This window comes from Panthera uncia (assembly GCF_023721935.1).
Source record: "Panthera uncia isolate 11264 chromosome C1 unlocalized genomic scaffold, Puncia_PCG_1.0 HiC_scaffold_3, whole genome shotgun sequence".
NCBI classification, from domain to species: Eukaryota; Metazoa; Chordata; class Mammalia; order Carnivora; family Felidae; genus Panthera; species Panthera uncia.
Window position 1 is genome coordinate 13,008,710 of NW_026057584.1, and position 15,313 is coordinate 13,024,022.

The 15,313-nt window shown below is 39.4% G+C and overlaps 1 protein-coding gene across 1 annotated transcript in view; it reads right to left on the reverse strand.

The window, feature by feature from the left end:
* Positions 1–10,257: 10,257 nt before the first annotated feature.
* NYAP2 (neuronal tyrosine-phosphorylated phosphoinositide-3-kinase adaptor 2) overlaps positions 10,258–15,313 on the reverse strand; it is a 64,490-nt gene continuing 59,434 nt past the window's right edge. Inside the window, exon 3 of the mRNA XM_049614485.1 lies at positions 10,258–10,319. Within this exon, the coding sequence (XP_049470442.1) occupies positions 10,258–10,319 (62 nt within the window). The remainder of the gene's footprint in view (positions 10,320–15,313) is intronic.

A 15,313-nucleotide genomic window follows, 5' to 3' on the forward strand; every position in this document is an offset into this window, starting at 1 on the left:
AGCTTTTTCCCTGAGATCAGGAACACGACAGGGATGCCCACTGTCACTGCTGTTGTTTAATATAGTGCTGGAAGTTCTAGCATCAGCAATCAGACAACAAAAGGAAATCAAAGGCATCAAAATTGGCAAAGACGAAGTCAAGCTTTCGCTTTTTGCAGATGACATGATATTATACATGGAAAATCCGATAGACTCCACCAAAAGTCTGCTAGAACTGATACATGAATTCAGCAAAGTTGCAGGATACAAAATCAATGTGCAGAAATCAGTTGCATTCTTATACACTAACAATGAAGCAACAGAAAGACAAATGAAGAAACTGATCCCATTCACAATTGCACCAAGAAGCATAAAATACCTAGGAATAAATCTAACCAAAGATGTAAAAGATCTGTATGCTGAAAACTATAGAAAGCTTATGCAGGTAATTGAAGAAGATATAAAGAAATGGAAAGACATTCCCTGCTCATGGATTGGAAGAATAAATATTGTCAAAATGTCAATACTACCCAAAGCTATCTACACATTCAATGCAATCCCAATCAAAATTGCACCAGCATTCTTCTCGAAACTAGAACAAGCAATCCTAAAATTCATATGGAACCACAAAAGGCCCCGAATAGCCAAAGTAATTTTGAAGAAGAAGACCAAAGCAGGAGGCATCACAATCCCAGACTTTAGCCTCTACTACAAAGCTGTCATCATCAAGTCAGCATGGTATTGGCATAAAAACAGACACATAGACCAATGGAATAGAATAGAAACCCCAGAACTAGACCCACAAACGTATGGCCAACTCATCTTTGACAAAGCAGGAAAGAACATCCAATGGAAAAAAGACAGTCTCTTTAACAAATGGTGCTGGGAGAACTGGACAGCAACATGCAGAAGGTTGAAACTAGACCACTTTCTCACACCATTCACAAAAATAAACTCAAAATGGATAAAGGACCTGAATGTGAGACAGGAAACCATCAAAACCTTAGAGGAGAAAGCAGGAAAAGACCTCTCTGACCTCAGCCGTAGCAATCTCTTACTCGGCACATCCCCAAAGGCAAGGGAATTAAAAGCAAAAGTGAATTACTGGGACCTTATGAAGATAAAAAGCTTCTGCACAGCAAAGGAAACAACCAACAAAACTAAAAGGCAACCCACGGAATGGGAAAAGATATTTGCAAATGACACATCGGACAAAGGGCTAGTATCCAAAATCTATAAAGAGCTCATCAAACTCCACACCCGAAAAACAAATAACCCAGTGAAGAAATGGGCAGAAAACATGAATAGACACTTCTCTAAAGAAGACATCCGGATGGCCAACAGGCACATGAAAAGATGTTCAACGTCGCTCCTTATCAGGGAAATACAAATCAAAACCACACTCAGATATCACCTCACGCCAGTCAGAGTGGCCAAAATGAAGAAATCAGGAGACTATAGATGCTGGAGAGGATGTGGAGAAACAGGAACCCTCTTGCACTGTTGGTGGGAATGCAAATTGGTGCAGCCGCTCTGGAAAGCAGTGTGGAGGTTCCTCAGAAAATTAAAAATAGACCTACCCTATGACCCAGCAATAGCACTGCTAGGAATTTATCCAAGGGATACAGGAGTACTGATGCATAGGGGCACCTGTACCCCAATGTTTATAGCGGCACTCTCAACAATAGCCAAATTATGGAAAGAGCCTAAATGTCCATCAACTGATGAATGGATAAAGAAATTGTGGTTTATATACACAATGGAATACTACGTGGCAATGAGAAAAAATGAAATATGGCCTTTTGTAGCAACATGGATGGAACTGGAGAGTGTGATGCTAAGTGAAATAAGCCATACAGAGAAAGGCAGATACCATATGGTTTCACTCTTATGTGGATCCTGAGAAACATAACAGAAACCCATGGGGGAGGGGAAGGAAAAAAAAAAAAAAGAGGTTAGAGTGGGAGAGAGCCAAAGCATAAGAGACTGTTAAAAACTGAGAACAAATTGATGGGGGGTGGGAGGGAGGGCAGGGTGGGTGATGGGTATTGAGGAGGGCACCTTTTGGGATGAGCACTGGGTGTTGTATGGAAACCAATTTGACAGTAAATTTCATATATTAAAAAATAAAAAATAAAAAAATAAAAAATAAATAAAAAAATAAAAATACCAAGAAAAAAAAAATAAATAAATAAATTTAAAAAATATTTCTCAGAACCATTCTGGGTGGGGTTGAAATGAGCTACAGTCCATGATCAGGTTGGTTCAATAAAACATCTTTCCAGAGCCTTAGTTTCCTCAGATAAAATTATATAATAAAATAAATTATTTCTAAGCATCCTCCTGGGTCTAAAATCATATATCTTTTTTTATTAAACTTTTTTAATGTTTATTTATTTTTGATAGAGAGAGAGAGAGAGAGAGAGCGCGCGCGCGCGCGCACAAGTGGGGGAGGGGCAGAGAGAGAGGGAGACACAGAATCCAAAGCAGGCTCCAGGCTCTGAGCTGTCCACACAGAACCCGATGCAGGGCTCAAACCCACCAACTGGGAGATCATGAGCTGAACTGAAGTCCAGCACTTAACCGAATGAGCCACCCAGGTGCCCCAAGTCATCTACTTTTATAATGCCAAAGTTCATACAAAAAGCAAAATACTTCATGAAGATTCAACAGTATTATTATTTCTATTCCAAAATATACTTCTATTTATACTTCAGAATGTTTTACATTTGTCAAGGTGACTTTTTTGTAGTTTAGTTTAATTCCCCTTCCAATCAAATCCCAGTGAACTAGAAAAGAAATTAAGAAAGGGAGCTCTTAAAAAACATTAATGAGTTGTGTAGCATCACTGGCACACCTAACATCCAACTTCTTTTCCTGCCACCTGATTAGGAGACTTGAAATAAACAGGGGTCCTGGTTTTAGAAAATAGAGAGAGAATACCTACAATGTTTTTTTTTTTTTTTCCCCTGTTTGTCTCTTAGTTACTACTGGAAAGCAGAATGCCAGCTCTAAACAATGTCTTTTTTTTTAAAATTTGTTAATGTTTATTTATTATTGAGAGACACAGAGAGATAGACTGAGAATGGGAGGGGCAGAGAGAGGAGGAGACACAGAATCGGAAGCAGGCTCCAGGCTCTGAGCGGTCAGCATAGAGCCCCACGCGGGGCTTGAACTCACGAATCGCGAGACCATGACCTGAGCTGAAGTCAGACGTTTAACCAACTGAGCCACCCAGGAGCCCTTGTAAATGATGTTTTATAACACCAGCAGCAGCATTGTGATGACAATTTCATGGAATCAGTGACGACCATGTATCTTATGTTGAACTACACTCTTTGCAAATAATATTTCTAATCTTTGCATAGCTTTTGGAGGCATGTAGAGTGATAACCTTCACTGTTAGGGAAAGCTTAGGGTCCTGCTGGTGAATAAGTTCCCCAACGCCAGTCAGAGATGGGTAATTGGAGGAATCAGGATTTGAACTCAGGTCTCTCTGAACAAATAGCCACACCAGTGAGGCATTGTTTGGCTTTCTTTTCTTCTGTTGGGGTTCTTTTCAGGAGGATTATTTACCTTGTTTTAAAAAGTAATAAAAAATTTTTAAACCCACCTTCATTTTAAAGATATCTGAAGACTATATACAGGAAAATGAATGCAATGAGATTTAGGAGAAATTAGTTGTCAGTCTAGATAGCATAAATTATGCACAACTCAGCTCCTAAGACACTTTACTATCTATGCAAGTTATATACAAGTCCATAGTAGTTTTCAGATGGGATGCAGACTGGATTAAATTCCTGCAGCACACTATGTAATCCAAAGCACAGCTATTAACATATTTATCAGTAACAGTGAAGCAAGTCAGAAAACAAAGAACATGCATTTTCTAGGACTGTTTTTAGTAGTTTACTCTGACACACTTTGGAGGGGGGGATTGCTTTGATTAAAAAAAGCAAAATGAAAATATATATACATATATATATATACATATATATACACATATATATACATATATACGTATATATATACACACATGTATATATATACACATACATACATGTATATATATACATATATATACATATATACACATATACATATATACACATATATATACATATATATGTGTATATATATATATATATATATACACATCCTTCTTCTTATGTTCAATCAATAGTAAAATGCATACGCCTTGCTATATGTATAGACATTTTGCATGTCAGGAACTATGACAGTGAGAGACTAAGACAGTGAACCAAAACACCATGACCTCTACCCGCATGGGGCTCCTTTTCTAAGAGAGAGGATAAAAATTTTTTTTTTTACATGAGCTAATACAGTATTAGAGCTCTGATAAGAGGAGTAAAAAGAGATGGCAGAGTACAATGAAAGTATAATAGATGATTTTTCCTAGTTGAGAGGTCAAGAAATCTTGATTAGTGATTCAAAGAATGGCGGGGGGAGGGTTAGATGAGTTTTGCAGCCAGGGGAAACTGATTGTTGAACACAATCAGTCTTTCCTTGGGTCTGTCCTCCTAAAAGCTGATCCCACCTAATAGCAAACTTCCAGCTTGGCAAAAAAAGGCACAGGCAAATCCAACACTTGAAAAAAGAAGGGTGGAGGGGAACACTGAATGGTTCAGACTCCTTAATAAGTTCAGCCTGTCTGGAAGAAAGCCTTTATATTAGGAAAGAATGGGACCCGAATTTACATGGAAAAGAAACAAATTAAGGAGGGTTTTGAATGACAGGGTAAAGTTTGTATTTGTGACCGCAGGGTATGGTGACGCCATCAGCATTGAAGGAAGATTCTCCCTGGGGAAGTATGCAAGAAGGACCAAGGGGAAGTTGTGTGAGCAGTGATCCCAGGTCAGAGACGCATTATTAGTATCATCTAATCTCCGGGCACATGAAATCTACAGAACTTCAGATATCACCGTCTTAACATTATAATGCCATCAACTTCTTAGGCGTCCTTTTCAATGGGGGTGTACAAACATAGATGCAATGTTGCAGAAATATATAATATTTTGTAGTATATCTTTTTGTAAACACTTTTCATTGTTTACCTTTAAAGTAGATTAAACTTGTGACTATTTACCAGATGAAGATCACTTTTTGAACTGCAAAAACCCATCATATGTTTAATGACAAGATAATCATTTTTTTACTAGCCAACCTCATTGTCTGGTCTTAATCTGATGTCAAAATTTAGAGAGCAAAACACAAGACAAGGTTATACTGAGAATTCATCAAATAACTACGCTGAACTCAGAGTCAATTCTCTGCATATTAAAAATGGAACATAATTATGGAAAGTGCCCTTATTGTTCAACAATTCTTTTTACTTTAAAATAGTGCATAAAAATGCAAATGAATCCTTATAATTTACCACATGAAATATTTATGCCCACAGCTCCTGGCACCCCCTATAATACCAATGGTGGGCTTTTAGTCCCCCCCCCCATTTAAGACCTGACATTTGGAAGCATTCCGAAGCTCATCTCCCTCCCTCTACATCTAGTGCCTTCAAATATTTGATAAACTACTGATAAAAATCTCTTTAGAGGGACAAATGGAATTCTAAGATACTTGGCAAACATAGTTTCAAGGTTCTAAAATCTTTGTAACCTAGATCAGGCCCACATTTTGACTTAGGATGTTTTAAGACATCTACATCTTTTGACAAATTCCAAAATTAGATGCCAACGGTTATAGAAGACCTGACACGGAGTCATTCTTAAGTAGGACACAAGGCAGCAAATTAACATAAAGCAGACAATCTAAAAAAGAATCATGTTGAAGAAAGGAGGCCACCGGGACTCAAACATATGTGATTTTTACATTCTCCTCCTTTCTACTGCCCCAGTCACAGCAATGCTGGATACAGACTGTCATAGCACAAAGAACTCTGGATTTCATTGTTTGGGAAACTTGACCCTGGGAACGGTTCTGCCATTATCTGGGTGACAGTGGGCACGTTTTTCTGACTTTCTGTGCTTCTGTGTACTCATCTTTCAAATAAGGGATTTAGACCATAGCATCTTTAAGATGTTTTCTGGGTCTGAAACTCTATGGGAAAAAAATAAAAAAAGAAGGGGCCCAAACTTGAAATCATACACTTGTTTCCTCAGTTTAAAATGAAATGGAATTGGGGCGCCTCGGTGGCTAAGTTGGTTGAGCATCTGACTTTGGCTCAGGTCATGATCTCACAGTTCGTGGATTTGAGCCCCCACATCAGGCTCTGTGCTGACAGCTCAGAGCCTGGAGCCTGCTTCGGAATCTGTGTCTCCCACTCTCTCTCTCTCTCTCTCTGCCCCTCCCCAGCTCGTGCTCTGTCTCTCTCTGCCTCTGTCTCTGTCTCAAAAAAGTAATCAACATTAAAAAAAATTAAACTTCTGAAGTGAAATGGGATTTATGTGTATCTAAATCCATTACAGAACTGGTATTTGATGAAAGAGCCACCAACTGAAGACCAATGTTCTTAAAATTACAGTTCTGGCTTGCTTTAAGGAGTTTTCAAACTAATTAATGATACCTTACCATAGGACAAAAGAGAGGTGGTTTTACATACAAGCTATCCGTAGATGCTGCCAATATCATGAGCAATTCCACAGCCAAAATGCAGAAGAAACGATGCCAAGCCCAAGGAGAAGTAACAATAGTATGAAGCAAATTAAACAAAACAAAACAAAACAAAACATGGCTATAACTTGAGTTGCCCTTATATGAGATATTCACGAGGATTTGGCTTTGTGAGCAAAATCACTGCTTACTAAGACCATTGTGAGAAAATAGACCAATTATCTATCGAATGCAAGGAATCCAAATTAACTTTTTCTGCTACAGGGGAAAAAAAATGTGGAATTCTACCAATGCCTCTACAGCATTTCTGTTTTTGTCTATTTCTTAAGCAGAAGTCAGAATAACGTGTTGAACAATGGAAGAGAAAGGGAATACCTAGAAAGATCAAAACAATATTCTGCTACTAGACGTTTTATAGATTGGAAAGACTTGGGTAATGCAGGACATTTTTATGTATCCTCAAGACTGAGTTAATGTGCACAGGAAATTACTATTAGGCATTTGGGATCAAAACTGATGTTCCTCTTGCATGGGTTATTACCACATTTTTATAGAAATGGCTTCGATGTTGTTGGAAGATATAAAATTGTTGCTAATAACGCAGTGCATGGATTCCTACAGCAATTTAGAAACCAAGGGCAGAAGGTTCATACCTCTGAACACCAAGATCTGGGAAGTCCCAACCCCAACAGGGTACAGTGTAAACAGAGCTGTTTGGGGGGTTATGAGACTCTGGGTACCAGTTCAAACTTAGCCCCTAATTAACTGTGAGGCCTTGAGCAAATCGCCTTCCCCTTCTGAACCTTCATTTGCTTTTCTTTAAATGAGGCATCTGGACTCAAGGGTCTTCAACTTTAGGATTCTACTGATAAGTACCAGAATACATTTTATATTAACGATTCCCAGTCCTAACTGCATAGTAGAAACTTTTGGGGAGCCTTCAAAAAATAGCCAGGCCTGGGCCACAAGTAGGTTAGATTGCTGAGGCTGGAGCCTTGACATTGGTAATTTTTAAAAAGCTTCCCAAGACTTTCTGAAGTAAAGCCACGGTTCACAATCACTCTTGTACGCTTAATGGAACATTTTTAGCAATATTTAATATACTTTTCATTACTCTTTTGTAGACTGGGTGGGTTATTTCCCTGGTTTTTTTCTATTTTAGCTGAAAGCATTTTAATTATCCTTCCTTACCCAAGAGAAAGGAAAAAAAAGTAGAAGCTAATCAATTTAAATTTATTAAAATTCTGTGAAAAAATGTTATAGGTGGAGAAGAAAAATGTTTGACCACATCAAATTTTAAAATGGTCTCCATCATTTATTTATTTATTTATTTATTTATTTATTTATTGCCTATCTTCACAAATAAGGGGAAATGGAGCTGTTAAAGCTAAGAACACACACAATCAGTGAGTGGCTGGGCAAGAATTTGTTGTTGCATTTTGATTCTTTTGCATAGCTTCCTCAGCTAGGCTGCCTTATAATTGATAAAGAAACGAGCACTTTTAGGAAAATAACTGGCTGATTTCCATCACCTGCCAAACAATCATTAGGAGACACAAAGTCATGATGTAAGGTAGCCAGAAAACATCATACTTCCTTCTCACTGTTGTCTGTTCTCGATGCCTATTTTTTTTTAAAGGTCATAGTGCTCTCTTTTGATTTTCGAAGGAAAGACAAGCTTTTCCACTAGTAGGTGGGAGGTGTGTGGGTAGTCGAATATATGCACAGGTGCAATCAACTTTAATTAAGACTCAAATCATTTTAACAGGCAGATGGAAAAATGCTTCAATCTTCTTTAAAAGAAACAGAGGCATTAAGGCACTAAAAATATTAATGCATGGGAAGGAAAATATCATTTACATTCTTCCTGAAAGATGCAATTCTGAAAATACATTCATAAATGTTCCTGAAGCAAACACTAAATGCTAAGAACAATCCCTTCATCACAAAGGGTGAAAAGAATTAAATTCTATCAAAGCAAATGCAAAACTTAGATTGTCGGAATCACAGTTACTAATGGCCATATTTGGGGGCTTAAAAGAGTCAGATCTATTAAAATTTCATAAGCAAAGCAAGGTGGAATTTCTAACCCTTTTAGGGGTAATATAACTGATGACTGCACACCTGAATGTATAAGGCATTACATTTCTCGCTAACTGTAACTGACCAATTCTCTCGATAAATATAGCTAGAGTAGAGAAGTTGGCCAATCATTGTTGGCCAATCTGGAATTCTTCATAGCGTTCTTGTGGAAAAACTACACATATAAATTTGAAGACGGAGGGGAAAGAAAACCCAAACCTTGCTTAGGAAAAGTCTCCAATTAACTAGGTTTGTTTTCCCCCCAAAAATGGTATTTTAAATGCAGTCAGCCAAGAAGTTCATGTGAAGCTATGGGCAAAACCAATGGAAATGTATCTAAATGCTGTTTTAATTTTTAGAAGCCATTCAGGTGAGCTGCAAGTCTTTATAGGTTGTGCTTTAAATTTTTTTTAATGGTTATTATTTTTGAGAGAGAGAGAGAGAGAGAGAGAGAGAGAGAACAAGCAGGGAAGGGGCAGAGAGAGAGGGAGACACAGAATTGGAAGCAGGCTCCAGGCTCTGAGCTGTCACCACAGAGCCCCACGTGGGGCTCGAACCCACAGACTGCGAGATCATGACCTGAGCTGTAGTTGCCCACCCAACTGACTGAGCCACCCAGGCACCCCTATAGCTTGTGCTTTTATATAACACCCTATTTTTTTCTCTGATATTTGAACCTCGTTGGATTTCAGTTTGTCTATAACATGAGGGAATCAAATAAGACTATTTCCAAGGCCCGGCAAATATTTTTTGAGTGCCCACTGTGTGACTCATGGTCTAAGGATGGAGAGCAGGAAGTTAAGGGTCTTATCCACCATTTGTTCTCTTTGGAGTCAAGGAAGGTAGGGTATAAGAGTTTCCTGAAAATCATATATAAAAATATTATTCTACCTATTTTTCCTTCCTTCCTTCCTTCCTTCCTTCCTTCCTTCCTTCCTTCCTTTTTCTTTCCCATCTTTCCTTCCTTCCTTTTCCTTTCCCATCTTTCCTTCCTTCCATCCTCCCTTCTTTCCTTTCTCCCTCCCTCCCTTCCTTCCATCCTCTTTCTTCTCTCTCTCTCTCTCCCTCCTCCCCTCTCTCTTTCCCTCCTGTCTCTGTCTCTCTTTCTCAGCTTACTTTTAGGTTGGGTACATGCTACCTGCTCCCTTCTTTCACCTTGCCATCATCACTTTTTTTTTTCATGCACACACACACACACACACACACACACACACACACAAAATGCACATATGAATTGCATTAATCACAAAGTTCCTCAGGAATAAGGGGTTTATTTCTCACCTGTTTATTAATTAAATGCAAATAAGACAGGACCTGGATTACATGTTATTCCTTATTTCTGATGTTCCCAATATTCTTTATTACCGTGATGCCTTGTTTCATAAGTTATCTGCTGGCAGACTTCTTTGTGGCCAGATCATCTGAATGATGAATAAGGCCTTAGAGAATTTCAATGGCCATTGCATGGGGTTAGGCTTAGGGGTTAAAAAAGAGGAAGAGAAAGAAAGAAACCAAAGGAATAGAAGGAAAAGAACAAGAGATTAGTATTTGCAGTGCAAGATTCTTCAACTGAGGCTATGATTAAGCCTCAAACAAAACCACTTGTTAGCTGAGGGTCACCAGATCCAGTGGATCAAGGATGCCCAGGCCATTGCGAACTTCAGAACCTAAGGAAATGCGTCATGGACCAGGGGTGTCAGAAGCACAACGTAGAGGCAAGGGGGAAAGAGAAGCCCAGTGCCTTTCTCGAATGCTCTGTTCCACATCCTTTTGTCTTTTTCACTCTTTATACCTTTGTAACAATGTGTTTGACTGCCACGTCTTCCCTCATAAGGCACCCTCCCTACTAATAAATGTACCTTTCCTCTTCATTTGAATTCTTAGGTTTTACTGTCTGACATTTCAAAATAGAGATTCTTTTTTTTTTTAATTTTTTTTTTAACATTTATTTATTTTTGAGACAGAGAGAGACAGAGCATGAATGGGGGAGGGTCAGAGAGAGAGGGAGACACAGAATCTGAAACAGGCTCCAGGCTCTGAGCTGTCAGCACAGAGCCCGACGCGGGGCTCGAACTCACATACCGCGAGATCGTGACCTGAGCCGAAGTCGGACGCCTAACCAACTGAGCCACCCAGGCACCCCTCAAAATAGAGATTCTAGCACCCGGAATAGTGTCTGGCATACAGCAGGTATTTTATAAACATGCGCTGAATGAATGAAACACTGAATGAACACATAGATGTGGTTAAAACACTTATGAATTAATGGCATCAAAAACTCCCCAAATTCTTAGGAATAAACTTAACCAAGGGAGTAAAAATTACTTACACTAAACACTATTTCTTCCATCAACTTTGCCGGCTCCCTCTCCTCTAGCCTTTATTCTGGAATTTAGCATGAGGCCGACTCTCCCGTTTTTGTCAGGTTTCACACGACCCCTTATGTGGCTGCACATTAACTTTTGAAGGGAATTTACTGGATCTTCCGTAGGATCCCCTCACCAGAAAGAGCCCTGGCGTGCTTGTCCTCATGATGACTGCCCAGCTGTCTAGCTGGGTACGATTCTTGTTCCTATTCCGTGCCCTTCAATTCAGATATCTAACATACAAGCCTTCAAAAAAGTTTGCTATATCTCATATGTCTTTAAAAAACCCTGGAACACAGGTGTCTGAAGACCTTACTCTGGTAGATTGGATTTGACTCCTTTGTAGATTATATCTGAATTTGAGCGGGTGCCTTTTAAGGGCCTTCTTTCCCTGCCTCAGTCCCAGACCCAGGGGTTTCTGTTGAGTCCCCAGGGGCACAAAACGCAGGTCTGGCTTCACTTATATGGCTCAATAGCTTCTAGGGTCTTCTCTATTGTTAGAAGAACTTTTTTTTTTTAAGTGTTTATTTTTGAGAGAGAGAGAGAGAGCTTGAGCAGGGGAGGGGCAGAGAGAGGAGAGACAAGAGATAATCCCAAGCAAACACCACCCTCTCAGTGCAGAGCTGGACACCAGGGTTCAAACCCACGAACTGTGAGATCCTGACCTGAGCCAAAATCAAGTTAGACGCTCAACCAACTGAGCCACCCAGGGGCCCCAGAAAAACTTTGAAAATTAGTAAAGACAGAGAATGCTGGAGCCCAGGGAAACACACGGTTTACACCGATATGAATAAGCAGCTGGGCTCCTTAAACGCCAGCTACTTGTGAGTTTCCTGAGTCCTCCATTGATTTCCCGTGGAAGTAGGTCAGGACTGCTTTTAACTGGAGAAGCTGTCCGCTGCAGGTTTCATTTAACCACAAGGAGCGAATATTAAAAATTGATGCGCAAAGCAAACCTCTGCTTAATTAGCATCTAGATAAAGACTTTACCAGGAAAGCCATGGAAGTTAATAAAAAAATAAGGAAATTGACAAGGAAGCATTTCAATAGCTATCGTTGTGTCAACCTTCCATTTATGAGACATTCTACGGATGATCACTTCATGCATTGCCTACTAACGTTCGTTAATCTGTATTTTGGAGGTTAGCATTCCTTCTGTGTCTGTGGTTACGTTCAGATTTCTAGACAAGATTTACGTGTTGTTGTTTTCTGGCACAGTTTTTCAAATGCTAACCTTAAAATTTTGTTGCCTATGAACTAACCACTTTAAAAGGAAAAGCGATATGGGGCGCCTGGGTGGCTCGCTCGGTTAAGTGACCAACTCTCATTTCAGCTCCCGTCATGATCTTACGGTTTCGTGGGTTCGAGCCCTGCCTCTGGCTCTGTGCTGACAGTGTAGAGCCTGCTTGGAACTCTCTGTCTCTCTCTCTCTCTCTCCCCCTCTCCTTCTCTGAGGCTTTGCTGTCTCTGTCTCTCTCAAAATAAACAAATAAACTTAAAAAAAATTTTTTAAAGGGGCGCCGGGGTGGCTTGGGCAGTGAAGCATCCAACTTTGGCTCACATCATGATCTTGCGGTTAATAGGCTAGAGCCCCACGTAGGCCTCTGTATTGCAGCTCAGAGCCCGGAGCCTGCTTCGGAATTTGTGTCTCCCCCTCTCTGCCCCTCCCCTGCTTGCACTCTGTTTCTCCGTCAAAAAAAAAAAAAAAAAAAAACTTAAAAAAAAAAAAAAAAAGGAAAAGCAATTCTACTGAAGCTGCTTAGAAAAACACTTTGAGAGCCCCCATTTACATACTAAATACTTTTTATATGAAGCAATTTGGACCTTCCTGGTTTCCAACTAATTCATTGGTTAATACCTATACTTTTGTGGAAGCAAGGCTTTTCTTTTGAAAGATAAACCAGGTTCAACCAGAAAAAAAAAAATTATCATATTTGAAAAATGTGTCAGCCCCCTCAGTTAGAGTGACTGTTTTCTTTCGCTGATGAAACACCTTTCACAATCGCATCAGGTTGCCTGACCCTTTGTACAATGAAGATGGCCTCGTTGTTCTCAGGGCTGTTCTTTATAGGATAGGGGTGAGTGCACTGCATCGGGTATGATGCCCCTCCACCTTCAAGGCTTAGATATCCTCCAGCAACCAGAAAACAGCCTGCCCCCTGTGGGAACAGAGAACCGCTTATATGCTCCCCGATGCTTTATGCTTCTCACATCAGCTACTGGATGAACCACTTAAGATGTCAGATCCTTTACCCAAACAATATGGAATCTCTGAAAATTTAATTCATTTTTGACCTTACTTCATTTTTTTTAATAAAATATTTATTCTTTCCACAGATAGCTAAAAGTCGATTGCCCCTTAGAGTTGCACGCAATTTACATTTTACGGGGTCTTTTCTTGAGCCCAATTTTCCTTTTTTCACAATCCTCTGAGGTAAATATGAAAAAACTGATACATGGAGAGTTGGACATGCCCTAAAAGCACAGTTGTTCAGTGATAAATCCATCTTTCAACCGCAGGACATTTGACTCTTGTGTCTTTGCCCATATGTGTATCTTAAGGAACTCTTCACACTACTTTCCATTATAATGAGATTGTTTTTTAAGCTGGTCAAGCAAAGGAGTTTTTTTTAAATCCAACAAACGTATAGAAACGGGGATACATGTTTTACTTCCCTGAAATGCTGGAATTTAAATAGTAAATGGACCATATGTATACCACATACAATCCAGGTGATAATTTTCTATCTACAACATAATATCTTAATACTGCTTCCCGAATCATTCAGTGAAACTCTATGCGATGCTATTTGTAATGGACCCTACTTTATTTCCTACATAAACAAACTACTTAGATCAGATTATGGGTACTTGCTCTCATTTTCCTTGCTGAGTACTGCCTAGTTTTCCTAATCAGTAACAGGCCTGATCCCCTTCTGACCATTCCATATAAAAATGAACTAAACCTGGGTTCCCCATTGATAGTCTTTGGAGCAGTTGATTCTGAAATATATTAACTAGTCTCGATCTGTGCATCCTGTGCAAAATCAGACTATTATCAATGCTTGGTAATCAGGGTAATCCCATTGGGCTTTGCTATTTAAAACATGTTAGCTTTGGAAAAATAAGCCATAAGTATAAACTGAGCATGCAAATCATAGTCATAGAAACCATGGGCACTTAAACAAAATATATAGTCTTTGCTCTCAAAAATTTACCATTTAATTGTGGAGCTTGGATACACATTCATTCACTTTAGTCAAATAGCCATTTGATGATTTCAGGAACACATATTGAAGATGTACTTTGGGCCAGAAAATGTGCTAGTTGCTGCAATGAAAAAGTCTCACAGTATTGGGCCCTGACAATTTAGTTGGGGAAGCAAACACTTAAATGCTAATCACAACACTGTGTCAGGCATGTGTCAAAAGAGTTTTTTTGTTGTTTTTTTTTTTCTTTTATAAATGGAGGAGCAGACCTCCCAGGCCCTTGCCAAAAAAGCAGAAGACACAGTCCAAAAAGGATTGCTAATGAGGATGTAACTTTGCATGAAAATCAAGAGAAATGTCTTCAGATGGAATACATAACAGTGTCAGACGTTCTGTGAAGTCGAAGAGAACCAAAAGAAGGCAGAGGCCAGAGCGAGAGACCAATTAGGCATCGGCCCCGTGTGACTTGGGAGTGAGCGGAAGAGGAAGCTGGACTGGAGGAAATGGGGTGAGGGGGTCAAGAATTGGAGGCGGCAAACGCGCAGCATTCACTTGAGTGGTTCGGCCGTGAAAGGGAAATAGAGAATCATGGCTGGATAGACAATCAAGCTGTTTTTCTCTGAAACATCAATGGACAGTTTTATTATACTTCATATTCAGAACTCATAAACCTAGCTGGGCTTAGAGGCCAAAGTGGATTCTTCACAGGCTTCAGGTAACATTATCAATCAACCAAACAAGGACCAACCTGAGGCAATTTAATTTCGTAGGTTTGAAATTTCTCTTGGGCCCACATTGACAAAAAGCCTTCATGGTTTTGGCATACCTCTCTTGTCATTAATCATTAGTAAGTAGTTAATAACTAATCAATCAAAGAATGAAACTAGTTTGTGAATCTAGGGGCAACTTTGATACTCAGAATGGGATAGCTTTGAGAGAGCAATACCTCACCTGAGTTCTGATCATTCTGTTGGGGGCTAACACCGAAACCGACTAAATCTTCTAGGTCCTGGGAATCTAGATTTCATTTTTTTTTTTTTTTAAGTTTACGTATTTATTTTGAGAAAGAGAGAGCGCACGAGCAGG